The 18,815-nt window shown below is 33.6% G+C and overlaps 1 protein-coding gene across 1 annotated transcript in view; it reads right to left on the bottom strand.

The window, feature by feature from the left end:
• Nucleotides 1-18,815, bottom strand: part of MARCHF11 (membrane associated ring-CH-type finger 11) — a 142,027-nt gene that overhangs the window by 28,765 nt on the left and 94,447 nt on the right. The window contains exon 4 of the mRNA XM_074279105.1: nucleotides 3,114-3,306. Within this exon, the coding sequence (XP_074135206.1) occupies nucleotides 3,114-3,306 (193 nt within the window). The remainder of the gene's footprint in view (nucleotides 1-3,113; nucleotides 3,307-18,815) is intronic.

Genomic DNA, 18,815 nt, shown 5'->3' with positions numbered 1-18,815 from the left:
AAACTGCATTTATATATTTTGCTCTAAAGTTGATAACTCATTTATTAGCTAACTAGAGGATGTTATGGTTTGAACATTATCTTTCATGTTTGTATAGAATGAGAGCCACAAAGGAAGCCTGTAAGAGGCTAATTAGTATCTTTTCTTGGCCTTGTAAATAAAACTTAATGCAGTTCCCCACACCCACATAAACTGATAGCACTCCATATTTCCCTAAGATCTCCAAAGAATCAGAAGGTTTAACTCCACTCTATAATTTCTATGATAACCCTCACTGTCAGGAACTTTTTAGTTATAGATGATCTAAATCTCCATGCTGAAGTTGAAGCTCATTTGTCTGATAATCAGGAAAAAATGGAAAATAACTTGTCAATCAACTTCTATATTCACTTTGTGGCACTTTAGAATATTAAAAGGAAAATGGCTTCTTGGGTCAAGGAAGTTTTCTTATGTTTCACAAGTTTCAAAAGATTATTTTCAAAGATTATTAATATAATTAAGGTAGCTAGGTGTCACAGTGAATAGAGCAGGGCTTCTTAAACTTTTTCCACTCATGACCCCTATTTGCTCGAGGGATTTTTTATGTGTCCTGAGTATATAGGTATATAAAATAGACATACAAATCAAACATTTATTGATGATAAATCATAATTTTGCTACTCCCACATTCAGTTATGAGATCCCACATGGGGATGTAGCCCACAGTTGATGAAATTGGGAAACTGAGCACCAGCTCAGGAGAAAAGAATTCAAATCCATCCTCAAACACCTACTAACCATATGACCATGGGAAAGACACTTAACCCTATTTCCCTCAATTCCTCAACTGTAAAATGAGCTGAAGAAAATGGCAAACCACTCCAGCATCTTTACCAAGAAAACTTTGAATGAAACAGCTCAACAAAAAATATAATAAGCAGACTTCTTTAGTACTTAATAAATGCTTATTGATTGACTAGCTTCTTCCTAGTCATTACCAGAATCACAGGATAGAAAAGATTTGTAGCAAGAACTTCAGCATTTTAGTGGAGATCTACCTATATCCACGGTCCCTCTAAGGAGAAGCATGGTGAAATCCACACCACCAACCAACATGCCTCCAAACAGAAAACTGCCTTGAGCTCCAAATCTGTTATACTATGAATTTGCAATAGAGACATTTACTAATTATGTAACCCCAGGAAAGTCACTTCATCTCTGTTTCCTCATCTATAAAATGAGAATAATAGTGATAATAATAATAGCACCTATTTCTCAGGTTGTGGTGAAGACCAAATTAGATAATAATCGTAAAGCACATAGTAATCATCACCACATAATATTTTAGTTGCTATTATTAATTATTAATATATTTTCTTATTTATTTTTGAATCTCCCATAGTACTTAGAATGTTGTCTTGGACATATATGAGATGTAAAATAACTGTTGAATAAATGAATAGTCTTGAATATACTTCTAAGAGGCTCATATTCTTTTGAACTAGTTTACACAGATTTATGAGGCTGCCTTGTGAATTAAGCAATATTTTTTACTGTGAATTCTTTCATATTTTTCAGTAGTTTAGGAATGATTTAGTGATGATGTGTGAATCAATTCATCAAAAGATATTGGAAAGCACTACCAATATGAAAAATTCTGAATTAATGAAAATGTTAACTCCCAAAAGATTCAACAAAAAGACAATAATTGCTTACATTGATTACCTAGCAGACCATGCTTTCAAACAATTGTTAAAACCTTTGTGAAGCATAACACATTATTTTACATTAGTTAAAATAATTTGTTGTTAGATTTAACATTCAAATTATTTAAATGCTGGATTGAGGAATTAAAATGTTTTGTTAGGAAAACCAACAATTTCCATCATTTATTATATCACAAGAAATAATATTTTGAAAATTATCAAATATAAAAAAAAATTTTCTGACCCATGAAACTAACTAGTTTTCAGGATTCCAATAATAGTCAAAAACTGAATAAAATTCTTATGTTGGGGCTTGGGGGAAGAAAAAACTTAAATTTAAGCTATATTTTCTTATCAATAGCAATAGGCAATAATTCTTTAAAATACTGGTGTGGAAAAACAGAACTTTTTTCTAACAAAATGATTCCTACAAACTGTCCAATCAGTTCAGTTGTTCTCCACTGAAAACAAAGAGCAGTAATTCATGCAAGGGATAATTGAGTTGTTCAGGTAATGACTGTCCAGTTTATAACTTATCCATCAGTTAAAATGAAGCTTGAATGAAAATTGTAATGTAAGAGACCTGAAAAGGTTAATGCAACTCACTTTTTAAACTTAACTTACAGATATATCATAGCTCTAAAAATGTTAATTACATATGCTTTCCATTATCAAATCACACTGGCCACACTGAGAGGGGTCAAACTTGCATCACTGAAAACTACAGGTAGCCATTTAAAGTCTCATTTTTGCCAAAAGTTTCAATTTCATTCTTTACCAAGCCATTTAATTTACTAAATAGTACCTTGTGGCTTGAAGGGGTAATACATCTTTCCTAGGGTGTCCAATAATTTTTGAGAGTAGCTTAATGCCCTAGGAGAATCAATCCCATTGTCTCCCTAAATAGTATCATCCTCCTTTTTACATAAGTTAAAGCATATCAAACATATGAAAGATGTTGCTATCTACTGCTATTTCACAATGGAAATCCTTGTCCTAATATCATCTATTTATATGTAATGGTTTCATCAACTTCCTTAACCCTTTATTTCCAAAACAGGCAAATTTTTCTGAAAAAAAAAATTTTATTTTCTTCCAAGGGAGTGGGATGGGAGAGAGGAATTTAGGAAACTATTTGCTCTAATTTGTAAAAAAAAAAAAAAAAAAAAAAAAGGCTATTATTAATTTATTTTAAATTTTTTAAAGTGTTAACATTAATAATATTTTACTTTTCCCAATTACATGTAAAAAATTGCTGAATTTTATTTACAAAAAATTTTGATTCCCTTCCACCACTCTCAAATAAGTTAATGATCTGAAGAATCAAGAAAACATCAAATCACATCACACTGCTGTAGACAGAATTTACAAAAAGAGAATAACAAATATATTAGTGACAGTTTTCAAAGTTTGATGTCATAATCTTACCTATGCACACTAGATCCATAAAACCATACATCCCATAGCAGATTTGAAAGAGGATGTCCTTCCTTTGCCATACCGCATAGGGGCTGAAGGCTGACCACAGAAGCCAAGTCACACTTGCTATTAAGAACAGTGATCCTAGGATTACAGCAATCATCTGAACTTTCTCAACCAATGTTATAGAAATGCTTTGCCACTAAAAGAAAAACAAGAGTCATGTAAGAAAAAAAATTCTGTTTATCATGAAAAACAAAAACAAAAAAAACCCAAAACATTTTCAGCTGTATATTTGTCTTGAAAGAACTATTGTCAGTACATTTGGCTTCCAAATGTACTGTGCTGTTTATCAAGATTAGAATGGAAATACATAAATTGATTAAGATGAATGAATTTCTTCAACTTCATTATTTTCAGTAATTTACCAGTCTGCATGAGTTAATTTCATTATGCCCCAGACAGTACTACCATATAACAATAGCTCAGAAATATTTAGCATCTGGGAATCACATCTATTATCTTTCATACATGCATGAAATTAACTACTATGAAGATACATGAGTACTCCAATATTTGCACTTTATCTTGCTTTTCTCAAAATGTTTGGCTAGAGGACAAAATTCCCCTTTTTGCTTTCTATTTGAAAAGGAAAAATTATAGGAATAAGCTCCACAGGATTAGCCATGGAACGATAATGCAGTATTTCCCAAATAATTTGACCACAAAAACTTTGGAGACTGCAATATAGACAGAATACAAAAAAGCACTGAGGAAGTCAGTAATAAGACTTTGGGAAAATGCTGTAACAAAAAGAATTTGGGCATATTTTGAGTAAGATAAAAAGGAAATTAAGACTGATTTTATACTAGGAAAAAATGTCACAACTTTTTGATAACACACAATTTTATATTAAAAAGTTTGGGGCAGTTGGCTGGCAGGAAGTAGGGTGGGAGAAGGACATTTGCAATTTTTCAGGGAATCTTATTTACTTCATAAAAACTATTTGCAAAATGCTGGTTTTTTAGAAAACAAAATGACAGTCTTAAAACTCTTGTCAAGTATAGATTTATTCTAATTTTCTGCAACCCAATGTATCAAAGATATAATATTTGACATATTTGTGAAGACCAGCTGGGCAAATACTGCAAAAGTATTTAAAATTTGTTAAGTATTTGAATGATGATTAAAACATTAAAGTTGTAGTAATCATAGAGGCTTTTTGCATTCCTTCTCTCCCCACCGGCTTTTTTGGAGACTTGTGTCCAAATTAGAAGCTCAGATTCTCCCCACTGCTGATAACAACAGAAGCTGTGGCCTGCTCCATTTCTGATCTGAGCTCCTTCCTTATGCAGCTTGTTGGCCCCTCTTTTCAAAAAGAGTTCCCCATTTTGGTATCGGACTTAGTATTTGAATAATTTTAGCCTTATCACAACTCAGAGCCCCTCAACACAAAGGATCTATAAGTTCCAGTCTAACAAAAGCAAGGGTCACATATGTGTAGCTTACTACATTCAGTTAAAAGGAGATTTCAATGAAAAAAAGCATATTCATGCTTTTAGCAACAGCATTTGCCAGAAATAATAGCATAAATGATCAAGAATCTGTGAAGAGCACTATCCACTCTGAATTTGTAGTCATGTTCTCACTTTTGCCAAAATGAGGCAGATCCAAAATTACAATTACTATTCTAATTTGACAGTACTCTATGAAAGTCCCCAAATCCATAATCTTACCCCATTCTATATAAAGCAATTTAAGTTGCTATATAACAAGAGCCTTTCAAAAGAACTAATGTTTCAAATAAACTTTACTTGTTTTAAAAATGAGTCTTAAAGTACTTAATAGAAGTTGGAACCATCTGAGTTTCTATTAAATATACTACTCACCTTTACAACTAAATGTGTTTATTGTAGGCCTGATTTCCCTAGGATTTGTTGGGACATCCCAAATTATTCACATACATATACATGTGTGTATTCATATGTGAAAGACACTATGACACAATGGACAAAGAACCATTCTCAGAGCTAGGAAGAAGCTAGGTTTAAAGACTAACACATACAAAAGTCAAATCATATAAAATTCAGACTAGTCCATTTGTATTAGTGGAAGAACTTTTTCTCTACACTGATGAAATCACAGGTCTTATTTATTTATTTGTTTTGTTTTTTGTTGTTGTTGTTGTTTTTGTTGAAGCAATTGAGGCAATTGCCCAGGGTCACACAGCTGGGAAATGTTAAATGTCTAAGTTCAGATTTGAACTTAGGTCCTTTTGACTTCAGGGCTGGTGCTCTATCTACTGTGCCAACTAGCTGCCTCTCATGTCTTATTTACAAAAATAGAAATTATACACAGAAGTATGAGTATATATAATATATACACTCACATAAAGGAAGAGTTATAAGAGACAGAGTTAGGAGGGTGGGGGGGAGTAGAAACAGGTCTTCTAACTTCGATGAAATATGTGTATATGTATAAAATTATTTTTAAAAAATTATACTGCTAAGAGCATTTTGCAATACTTCATATTATAACAACCTTATTTTATTGAGCCATTGATTTAAAAATATTAAAATTCCAACAAGACATAAATATAATTGTACTAATTTTAGGTAAGCCTAGTAATAGTATTATAGTCTATTTTTAATAAGAAGATTCATTTCTTAAGATGAAAGACACTGGATTTTTTGAGGCTCTGTGAGCATAATAGGTTAAAGAACTAAACTTATTATTTTTACTTTGCCATTACAACTTTCCAATTCTCCTTGGAAACCTGGAAAATAATAAAAATTCTGTTTGAAATTTATATGATTAGGAGTATAGCATACTAACTAGAATAACCATTCTTGTAATGAAAGTATTCATGTCCACCCAATTTCTGTTATAACTCTGCAAACACATAAACTTTCTCAAAAAGATAGGAATAAAGATTATTTTAAAGGACTATAATATAGGTTGATTTTTAAAAATATTTATAAGAAACTTTCTTTCATCACACTGCTTTAGAGAATCTGAATTAAATTTGCTTTTTATGTTCAAATGCACTATTTTTTTCTGTTTTAATAAAAGAGATCAATGTAATAGAAACTAAACTGGATTCATTCAAAAAAGACTTTAGCATTTTAGGCAAATCAACAAAGTTCTGGGCCTTTGCTTTCTCATTTAGAAAATGAAAAAGTTGCACTAGTTTATCTGTAAGGTTTCATGCAATTCTAAAATTCTATGCAGAAGAAACATTGCATTTGGAGTCACAAAGACAGAGTTCAAGATACATCTTGGCATATGTAACATGGGACTAGTCACTAAGAATTCTAGGCTACAGCTTTATCAAATATAACATGAGTATAATATCTTAGACTCCCTCTACTTCACAGTATTGCAAGTATCAGATGAGATTCAACTTTTTAAAGTGTTTTGTAGTTCACAACATACTATAGAAAGGTCAACTATTTTATGACAAAGAATTAGCTTTCACTGCAACAAGATTTAGTATGGGCTTTTTTATTTTATTATGGGTTTTAAAAAAATCTATTAAGGATAGAATGTGTAAAATTCACAACCAAGTTGCTGACTTTCCTATTTTCCATGATTTCAGCATTGATACATATGTATTATATGTGTGTAGGACAACAGGATGGTGAGGGATCATTTTGAATTTGTGACAAAATAAAAAAAAATTGAAACATAATTAAGACCTGAATTTAAATCCTGACTAGGTCAATTACTAGTTGTGTGATCCTGAGCAAGTAAGTTATTCAACTTCAGCTTCCTCATTTGTAAAATGGTACCTACCTTGTAGGGCTGTTGTGAGAATCAAATAAGATTATATAAAATTATTTGCAAATGTTGAACCACTATATAAGAGCTAACTGTTATTATTATTAACATTTAGCAGTAGCAGTAGTGGTAGTAGTAGTAGTAATAGTAGTAGTGTACTTCAAAGTAGTTCAAAGAATTGGACATTAACATGGTAACTATTTGAAGGACTGTTCCATGGATTAGGCTTTAGAGTTGTTCAAGATGGACCCTAAAATCATAAATTCTGCAAAAAGCAGAAGATGCAGAGAGACAGATTTAATCTAAGAGAAAGTTTCCCTGATAGCCAGAGGTATTAAAAATGAAAATGGGCTATTTCTATGGAGGTATGGTGGATACATGGAACACTGAGTTTGAAATCAGGATAATTCATCTTCCTTCATGAGTTCAAATCCAGCCTCAGATATTTATAAGCTCTGCAAACTGTGCCATGTCACTTCACCTACCTTTGCTCAATTCTCCATCTATATAAAAATGAACTAGAAAAGAAAATGGCAAATCACTTCAGTATCTCTGCCAAGAAAACCCAAGATGAGTTTTGAAGAATCAGACACAACTGAACAAGAACAACTGAGGAAGTAGGACCTTAAAGCAAAAAGCTTCCATCTCCTTTGTGGGAGTTGGCCTACAAATGATTATTTTTAAGTTCTGAATTGGATTAAACGGTCTCTGAGACCTCTTATATCTCTTAGTTTCAGTTTTTGTGATTGGAATGTACAAAGAAGATGAATTGAATCTGGTAGGTTCCTAAAGATTATTTCATTGCCAAGCTAGACAGAGAAGCCTTATAATTACAGAAAGAAATACAAATAAATCTGAATCCTACCAAGATGATTTCTTTTATGAACATAGATATCATCTTGGTGGGATAACTTTTTTATTTTTTCAAATACATGCAAATACATACTATTTTTGGATAGTTTTCAACATTTACTTTTGCAAAGCCTTTTATTCCCAATCTTCCTCCCTCCTTCCCTGTCTGTCCCCTCCCCAACACAGAAAGCAATGCAATATAGGTTAAATATGTGCAAATCTTCTAAAATATATTTCCATATGCATCAGGTTGCAGTAGAAAAATCAGATCAAAAGAAAAAGACAAAGGAAAAAAGAAAGAAGCACCATTACCAAAAAGGTGAAAATACTATGCTTTGATCCACATTCAGTCTCCATAGTTTTCTGAATACAGATGGCTCTTTCTATCACAAGTCTATTGGAAATGCCTTGAATTGCTGCTTTGTTTTTGTTTTTGTTTTCCCCTAACACATTGACAATCCCTATTGTCTGTCTTACCTGTAGCAAGATTTACATATTCTTCCCATAGGAATGATATATATTTTAAAAGATGGGCAAATAACTACTATTCTAGTCCTTTGTTGTTGTTCTATTAACCAACTCTCAATTATCTGTGCAAATGCTTAATTAGCACAGATATAACAAAATAGCGAATAACTTTCCCAGGGTTTTCTTCTCTACCCCAGTGATTTAAGTTTTGATATAATCTGTAGCAATTTCATGAATTTTGAAACTAAAACATCTATGCTTCCTTCCTGCACAGAATTTATAAACTAAACATTATAGTGTGTTTTGACATTAAAATATATTTGCATCTCTTCAGAGACATAAAAAAAATAAAAGATGGAGAGGAACAACAACTTTGTAATTAATTATCAACATTTCTTTTTTTGAATACTGAAATACTTACTTCTATTTTATATTCCCACAAAATTTACCACTTTTCATTAGAATTAATGTTTCTGAGCATAGAGAGAAAGCAAGTGAAAAGGACAGTTCCTCCTTTCAGTGGACAACACTTAACACAGTGCCTGGCACATAAAAAGTACTGGGTAAATGTTAGGAATTAATATTCTTTTGTTAGAGGTAACTGACTTCATTCATTTTCAAGTTATCTCACTCAGTGAATGCTTTAATAGCAACACCAGAAAAATAACTGATGCTCACAAATTGCTATATTTTCCAACAGGTATAGCCAGGTAAATCTAATTTAGAAATGTGTGATAGATAACAAATTCATTTTAATTAATTGATCTTTGTGATGTGCATGTCTGATGCTGGAAAATTTTATTGTTCTTGTGCAGGAATGAAACAACTTCAAACAATTATTCTAATTTTCATTAAATATTACTTCCTAGAGAGATTAGATCCACCAGCTCTTTCTCTCTGCTCCTAGTGCATAATGAGATAGTGTTTAGGGGAGAAGTAAGAGTAGTCTGTGGGCAATCTCTCACTTAATCAGAATTCTGTTCAGAATTTGAAGTACAAGACAAATTATCATCATCATCATCATCATCATAGACATTGTACTTTGTAGCTTACAGATTGCTCCCAATAGCATGATCCTGTGATGCAGCAATTACAAACATTATTCTTATTTCATAGATTAGGAAATTGAAGCTTCAAAAAAAATGATCACATTTTTGAATCATAGCAACAAGGGTAGGAGGGGCTGCTCAAACTCAGTTCTTGAGCATTACCCACCTTTAAAAATATTTATTAAGTATTGTTGGTGGGAAGAAAGATTAAAACTATATTTCCTTTCCCCCCTTTGACTTCTTTAACATCACTATTAAAAAGTTCTTGAGTCTTATCCCACTTTAATTTTCCTTTTTTCCAGCTCCTAAACAATGGGTGTTATCCAGAGTTTCATCATTGGGTCCTAACTTCTTTTATTCATTAGCTCCCCCTGTATTTTCCAATCCATTGTAAATTTCCATTTGGATTTTTCATCATTATATATTAAAGATGTCCAAAATAAAATATATTCTTCTCCCCAAATCATCTTCCTTTCCAGTTCCTCATTTTTGTTGTACTTCCTTACCAGCAGAGGAATCTGCTGGGAAGAGGACAGGCAGGACAAGGGGCACTACACTATCATTACCAGTCTCTCAGATTCCAAACCTCTGTCTTCTTTCCTTCATCTTCCACATAAAGACATCTAATGACTCTCCTTTTAAGATGTTTCTTGAATTTCTTCTTTTCTTTCCATATAACCACCTTGTTCTAAGTTCTCTCCATTTTCTCATCAACCCAGAATGCTAAATGGTTTTCATGTTTTCATTTTTCTCCCCTTGCTTCCACCTTTCAGAAGGCTAAGATTTCTGAAGCAGAATAACGATGGTGGATTGAAAATAGAGACTCTCCTCTGGTTAGAGAGGGATTTCAAGTGCCTCTTTGCTGGCACTGAGGCAGGACTCTTTGACTTGCCCACACTCTGTCCCTAGAAGAACCTCAGAAAACAATTGCACAAAACCCCTGAAGCTTTAGCCATTTAACCCTCCACCCTGGAAGCAAATCCCTACTTTAACAAAGATTTGAAAAGCCAAATAATAGGCTGGGGAAATGAGCAAACAACAGAAAAAATATTCTGACTATAGAAAATTATTATGGTTACAAGGAAGATCAAAATATACACTCAGAAGATCACAAAGTCAAAGTTCCTACATCCTAAACCTCTAAGAAAAATAAGAATTGATCTCAGACCATGGAAGAACTTGAAGAAATTTTTGAAAATCAAGTAAGTGAAGTACAAGAAAAACTGGGAAGAGAAATGAAAGTGATGCAAAAGGAAATTCAAAAAGCTAATGGAAGAATGCCTTAAAAAGCAAAACTGGCCAAATGGGAAAGAAGGTACAAAAGCTCACTGAGGAAAATAATTCCTGAAAAATTAGAATTGAGCAAATGGAAGCTAATGACTTTATGAGAAATCAAGAAACAATAAAATAAAGCCATAAGAATGAAAAAGTAGAAAACAATGTGAAATATCTCATTGGAAAAACAACATGGAAAATAGATCTAGAAGAGATTATTTTTAAATTATTGGTCTACCTGAAAGCCAGGATAAAAAATCTAAACATGATTTTTCAAGAAATTATCAAAGAAAACTTCCCTGATATTCTAGAACCAGAAGCTAAAACAGAAATTGAAAGAATCCATTGATCACTTCCTGAAAGAGATCCTAAGATGAAAACTTCTATGAATATTATAATCAAATTCTGGAATAACTAGGTCAAAGGGAAAAATTGTAAGCATCCACAAAGAAACAATTCACGTATAATGGAGTCACAGTTAGGGTAACACAAGATTTAACAGCTTCTATCTTAAAGGACTGGATGGCTTGAAATATTATATTCTGGAGAGCAATGAAGCTGGAACTACAATCAAGAATCACCTACCTGATAAAATTGAAAATAATTCTTCGGGGAAAATATGGGCATTCAATGAAATAAAAAGAGTTTGAAGTATTCATGATGAAAGGACCAGAACTGAATATAAATTTTGATTTTTAAATACAGGACTCAGGAGAAGCATAAGATAATCAGAAAAAGAAAATCATAACAGACTTAATATAGGTTAATCTGTTTACATTCCTACAGGGAGAATGATACTTGTAAGAACTTCCTTATTATTGTGGCAAGTTGGAAGAAGGTATATGTAATATGCTATATACCTACATATATTATATACAGAGAGTGAGAGAGAGAGAGAGAGAGAGAGAGAGAGAGAGAGAGAGAGAGAGTTGGGGGACAGGTGTTGGATTGAATATGAAGGGAAAATATCTAAAAAATATTTCAGGGGTAAAAGAGGAATGTCCCAGGAGAAAGGGAAAGGGAAAAGTGTAATGATGTAAATTATCTGACATAAAAGAAGCAAGAAAAAGCTTTTATGGTGGAGAGGAGGGGGGGAGGGGAATTAAGATAACCTTCTCTCATCAGAATTGACTCAAAGAAGAAATAACATGCACACTCAATATGGGCATAGAAATCTATCTTACTCTTACCCTGCAGGAAAATAGGAGGGAAAGAGGATACAAAAAAGGGGAAGGGTAATAAAAAGGAGGATATATTGGGGGAGGAGGTGGTCAGAAGCAAAACATTTTTGATTAGGACAGGATAAAAGAAGAGAGAGAATAAATAGAAAGGACATAATACAGTTAGCAACAGTAATTACGAAAAGAATTTTGAAGAAGTTTCACTGATGATTGACCTTATTTCTCAAATGTATAAGGAACTGAGTCAAATTTATAAAAAATAAAAGCCATTTCCCAACTGATAAATGGTCAAAAGATATGAACTATGCCCAAAGGGCATAGTCTTTGACCCAATAAACACCACTACTAGGCATGTACCCCAAAAGAGGTTAAAAAGGAAAAAAATGGAGAAGTTATGTACAAAAATATTTATAACATTTCTGTTCTCAGGGCAAAGAATTAGAAATTGAAGGGATGGCCATCCACTGGAGAATGGTCAAATAAACTATGGAATGTGATTATGATGGAATATTATTTTTTATAAAAAATGATGAGCAGGACACTCTCAGAAAAACTTGGAAAATCCATCATGAAATCAAGCAAAGCTGAATGTACTGCTTATAAAGTAATAGCAATGTTGTGTGATGATTAGCTGTTCTCAGAGATAACAATGCTCCAAGATGACCTTGAAGGACTTATGAAAAATACTATCCATATCCAGAGAAAGAACTGATTGTGTCTGAATACATATTTAAACATATATTTTTCACTTTATTTTTAGAGTAGTTTTGGGGGGGCAATCTAAGTTTTGTTTTGCAATATAACTTTTATGATGTGCCTTGTCAATGGGGATGGGGGAAGAAAGATGAGAATCTATAACTCAAAAATTTAAAAACAAATGTAAATAATTATCTTACATGTAACTGGGGAAAATGAAAATATTTTTAAAAAGACCAAAACTCTTAATTCACTCCTAAAATTAAATGATAAATATGTCAGACAATGTTATATCACAGATATTTACCTCTTTCTGGAGGGGTCTAATCATTTCTTTACTTGATACCAGAAATCACTTATCACACATGAATGAATACCCAATGGGAAAGTTACAACTATAGCTACAGAACACAGATTCCTGAGGGAAGAGAAATATAAACACAATTCCTACTGATCAGGGATCAGTGACATAGGGAAAATATAGAGTCATGAACTCTTAAAATCAAAAATTCATCTTCAAGGGGTCTTGGCTACACAACTACCCTGTTATCAAACTCTAGACTCACTAAGATGAGAATCAATTTCCTAAGGAACTATTAAAATTTATAAACACTAGCAATATAGTCTTTGTTTTTCTCCTTATACTCCTCACTACGCACTGCCTGCCCCAAAATATCTATAAAATGGAGGTGTAAACTCAATTGTAATGGAAATAACCTAACTTTTCTTTCTTTTTTCTTAAATTTTATTAATTTAATAATTATACATTTTTGACAGTATATATACATGAGTAATTTTTTTATAACATTATCCCTTGTATTCATTTTTCCAGATTTTCCCCTTCCTCCTTCTACTCCCTCCCATAGATAACAGGCAATCTCATACATTTTACATGTGTTGCAGTATAACCTAGATATAATATATGTGTGTAAATCCAATTTTCTTGTTGCACATTAAGTATTGGATTCCGAAGGTAGAAGTAACCTGAGTAAAAAGACAGTAGTGCTAATATTTTACATTCACTTCCCAGTGTTCCTTCTCTGCGTGTAGTTGTTTCTGTCCATCATTGATCAGCTGGAAGTGAGTTGGATCTTCTTTATGTCGAAGATATCCACTTCCATTAGAATACATCTTCATACAACATTGAAGTGTACAGTGATCTTCTGGTTCTGCTCATTTCACTCACCATCAGTTGATGTAAGTCTCTCCAAGACTCTCTGTATTCCTCCTGCTGGTCATTTCTTACAGAGCAATATTATTCCATAGCCTTCATATACCATAATTTACCCAACCATTCTCCAATTGATGGACATCCATTCAACTTCCAGTTTCTAGCTACAACAAAAAGAGCTGCCACAAACATTTTGGCACATACAGGTCCCTTTCCCCTCCTTAGTATTTCTTTGGGATATAAGCCCAATAACAGCAATCCTGGATCAAAGGGTATGCACATTTTGATAACTTTTTGGGCATAGTTCCAAATTGCTCTCCAGAATGATTGGATTCTTTCACAACTCCACCAACAATGCATCAGTGTCCCAGTTTTCCCACATCCCCCTCCAACATTCATCATTATTTGTTCCCTGTCATCTTAGCCAATCTGACAGGTGTGTAGTGGTATCTCAGAGTTGTCTTAATTTGCATTTCTCTGATCAGTAGTGATTTGGAACACTTTCATATGAGTGGATATAGTTTTAGTTTCATCATCTGAAAATTGTCTGCTCATATCCTCTGACCATTTATCAATTGGAGAATGGCTTGATTTCTTATAAATTAAAGTCAATTCTCTATATATTTTGGAAATGAGACCTTTATCAGAACCTTTAACTTTAAAAATATTTTCCCCAATTTGGGAAATAACCTAACCTTTCAAGATGGTGACTTGACTCAACATTTTCACACTACCTACTGAAGTAGTGCTGCTTCCAATGTAGCCTATATATTGATAGCAAATTAATCATCCTAATAATCAAGCCTTTATCACATGAGCCTTCTATTCAAGAAACTGTTTATTGACATATCAAGTCTAAACTCTTCAGTCTGATATTCATGTCTTCTATGAGATGATTTCTACAATATCCTTTCTATCCTTTGTTAGTAATAACAACAGTAATAACAATAGCTCAGATTTATGTAATGCTTCATTGTTTACAATAGCCTTTTCTCACAATTGGGTAGAACCTGCCCCCTGCCCAGTTCCTTAATACAAAGCCTGTTTCACTCTGCCTCCAAACTTTTACCTGAAATGACCTCTTTCTTCTGTTCTTTCTATTCAATTCTACTCATCTTTCAACTCTCTAATTTCAAGGCCCACATTTCTCCATGAAAGTTTCTCTGACTATTCATACCCATACATTTTCCTCAGGTCTCCAGACATGAGTTGTAGTACTCTATACGTATAATTATCACTTAATTAAATTGTACTATATTGTTCTCTATTTATTTCTTGTGCATAAATCATTTCCCAGTCAAATTATAAATGTCTTAAGGACAAAGATTTTATCATGTACTTCTTTGGCAACAGGCTCCCCAAAACTGATGATTATTAATTAAATCAATGAACTCTTCAGTATTTGATGCTCTTGGCCACACATCCTTCTTTGGAACTTCTTCCCTTGGCCACTTCAACAAGATATAAAATTATACTGGTTCTTTTCCAAATTTTCTGTTTTCTAAGTCCTCAACCCTCTGCTCTTCTCTTTCAACACTCTCCCTAGAATTATTCATTTATCCTTATGGTTTCAATTATCACTATGTGGATAACTCCCACATCACTATCTGGATAACTCCCAAATCTTTATCTTCTTCGTACATCTTCAACTTGCCAGATGAATATTCCTATCTTAATATCTATCTCTCTGTCATTTCAAACTTGCTATGTCGAAAATCAAACTAATGTTCTTCTTTCCAAAGTCAGTTTTCCCTTCTCATTTCTTTGGGGGTTTTTTCCCCACTCAACCAATCAGTCAGACAGATAATCAACAAATAATTATCACAAGTCTATTATTCACAAGATGCATGCCTGGCACCGAATCAAGGGGGCCATCTTTCTCCCAATGATCCATGCTTGAAACTTGAAAGTCATCTTTTATTTACCCTTGTTTACCCCTCCTATTCAGACTACAGGATAGTAATTCACCTATTTTTCTTCTCCAAGTCATTACCCCAGATTCAGATTATAAATCCTCACCCTTGGCCCATTGCAAAGATTCTTCAACAGTTTTCCTGACTGTAGTCTCTCTTCATCTTAGGTACTCTCTCGCTTTCCAATTAATCTTCCTCAAAATAGTTCTTTCATCATGCCCTTGCCTTATGATTTTTCACAAGGCAAGTTCAAATTTTGTAATTTGACATTCATATCTCTTCAAAATATGGACCCAATGTAACTGTCCAAATTAACTGTCACTACCTCCCAACAGGAACTTTGCAGTGTACTTAAATTTTGCCTCTAAACTTGGCGTGTCTTTCCCACCCCCTTTATACTTTATCTTTGAAAACCTTTCAAATATTCTTAATACTAAGTTCAGTAATTTCTTAAACTTCATGAGCTACATCTTCACCCCATCTCAACCATACACTTTTGGTCAGTGTAATTCAATGAAAAGAAGCTGTGATATGGATTCAGATAATCTGGGTTTGTATTTTGCCTCTGTCACTTAGTATCTCTGTGTGATTTTTGGAAAGTGATAGATCTTAACGTGTCAGCCTCAGTTTCTTTCGGTATAAAATGATATAATTGGATTAATCTCTGAAATCCCTCAATTCCAACTCTATAATTATTATTGTCAGTCATATCTGACTACATGACACTTAATTGAGATTTTCTTGACAAAGTGGTTTGGCATTCTTACTGCTCATTTTAAAGATAAAAAAAATGGAGGCAAACAAAATTAAATGACTTACCCAAGTTCACACAGTTAATAAATGTCTGAGGTCAGAATTGAACTCAGATTTTTCTGTTTCCAGGTCCAGCTCTCTATCCATTAAACATGATCTATAACCTTGATTTCAACACTATCAAGGAGTTTTCCACTGTCATAACTCATAACTTTAATACTCCTTTCTCTGACTATAACCTCAAATCATTTCAACTCTCCTAACACTTCACCATTCCAAAGTATATTCTATATATTCCAGGTAACTTCTAGTCATTTCAACCCTTGTTTTTTCCTTAGGTTATTACTTAGGAAATTTGGCTTCATTAATTTTTCAAAATCTTGATCAATTAATTGACCAATTCCACTTTCTACTGACCCTGCCTTTGAATTTTCTTACTCCATTGTCCAAAGGCTACTCATCATTTTTCAAGTACCAATCTGAATTACTCCCACTGCCTATTCTGCTCTTCATATTGCTGAATGCTAATGAATAAAATGACACACTTTGTTGTCTGAGTGTACTTCAATTTAGCTGGCACCTAACTACTGTGCCTCAGGCCTGATAAGCTCTCTATCACACTCCACAACATGCCTATTCAAAGTCTATTTTTTGCTATGCACCTGCACTACTCTTCTATTTAGTGTTACCATAGAATATCATCTATATACTCACTGAAAAATTTACCATCTGGCATAGAGTCCTTCTCATTCCTAATTCCAACTCAACATAATCCCCCATTGCTTCCTTCTTTCCCTCTCCTGGAGCAATAACATTTCTCCTTGTACTTTGGATCCCATCTCTTCATTTTTTTAATTGTTTTCTCTCTCTCTCCCTAATTTTTAACTCCTCTTACTCACTGACTTTCCTGGATGCTTAGAAATATGCTTAGGATTCTTCTATTCTTAATAAAATAAAATAAACTTTCATTTGGCCCAACCATCAATCACTTCAAGCTATTATTTTTTATCTCTTTAGCCTTCACATCCAGGAAACTTCTCCCTATATTTCCACACTCATTACTTCTGCTTCACACTTCCACCCACTTCTTGACCATTTGAAATGTGGTGCTCATTCCCATCATGTCAAGGTCCGGGCTAGCTCCCCTGAAGGGTTCAGAATAAGTCCTTGTCAGGATAAGCAAAAGTCCTTGCTCCACGTTGTGGGCGCCAATATGTGAAGGTCTGGTCATCTCAAAGTTGTCCTTGGGGACTGCCATCTCAACTCAGTCCCAGACTAGACTCCTCTTCAGGCCCAATGTTGCCTCTTTTATCCACCCAGAGAATGGGCATGTGAGAACTCAGGGGCTTGTGGGAAAATTACTTCAACCAATGAACTTGCTCCTTTTAAAGGGTGTGTAAACTCCTTTTCAAAACTTCAAATGTGTAAACTTCAAAGGCCGGAACCAAAGATGTGAACTAGAGAATTGTTAAGTACCAACTTAGCACTTAGTAAGAACATAACACCACCACTGCCTTGAAACTTTTCTTCAAAGTCACCAAAGAATTCTTTACTATAAATTCCCATCTCTTGTTGTCACACATCTTGACCTCTGCAACATTTGACATTGTTGACCACCCCTTCCTTTTGGATAAGATCTCTTCCTCACATTTTCAGGACAATGGTCTGTCACTATTCTCTTCCTAATTATCTGACCACTCCTTGGTCTTATTTTGTTAGATCATCATCTGTGCCCTAACAATTGTATCTGTCTTGGGTTCTCTCCTCTACTTGTTTGACAGAATGTAGAAGAATTGGCAATTGCATTATCGCCTATGAATTCAACGATCATCTTTTTTTTTTAATATTTTAATAGTTTTTATTTACCAAGTATATGCATGTGTAATTTTACAACATTGACAATTGCCAAACCTTTTGTTCTAATTTTTCCCCTCCTCCCTGCCCCCCAGATGGCAGGTTGACCAATACATGTTATAAATATGTTAGAGTATAAATTAAATACAATATATGTATACATGTCCAAACAGTTGTTTTGCTGTACAAAAAAAATCAGACTTTGAAATAGTGTACAATTAGCCTGTGAAGGAAATCCAAAATGCAGGCGGACAAAATTAGAGGGATTGGGAATTCTATGTAGTGGTTCATAGTCATCTCCCAGAGTTCTTTTGCAGTTCATTACTCCTCTATTGGAACTGATTTGGTTCATCTCATTGTTGAAAATCGCCACATCCATCAGAATTGATCATCATATATAGTATTGTTGTTGAAGTGTACAATGATTTCCTGGTCCTACTCATTTCACTCAGCATCAGTTCATGTAAGTCTCTCCAGGCCTTTCTGAAATCATCCTGTTGGTCATTTCTTACAGAATAATAATATTCCAAAATATTCATATACCACAATTTATTCAGCCAATCTCCAGTTGATGAGCATCCACGTAGTTTCCAATTTCTGGCCACCACAAAGAGGGCTGCCATAAACATTCTTGCACATACAGATCTCTTTCCCTTTAAGATCTCTTTGGGATACAAACCCGGTAGCAATATTGCTGGGCCAAAAGTCAATGATCATCT

Source organism: Sminthopsis crassicaudata, chromosome 1, assembly GCF_048593235.1.
Source record: "Sminthopsis crassicaudata isolate SCR6 chromosome 1, ASM4859323v1, whole genome shotgun sequence".
In the NCBI taxonomy this organism is placed as follows: domain Eukaryota; kingdom Metazoa; phylum Chordata; class Mammalia; order Dasyuromorphia; family Dasyuridae; genus Sminthopsis; species Sminthopsis crassicaudata.
The sequence above is the reverse complement of the archived record's forward strand: the minus strand, read 5'-3'. Positions and strand labels throughout refer to the sequence as shown.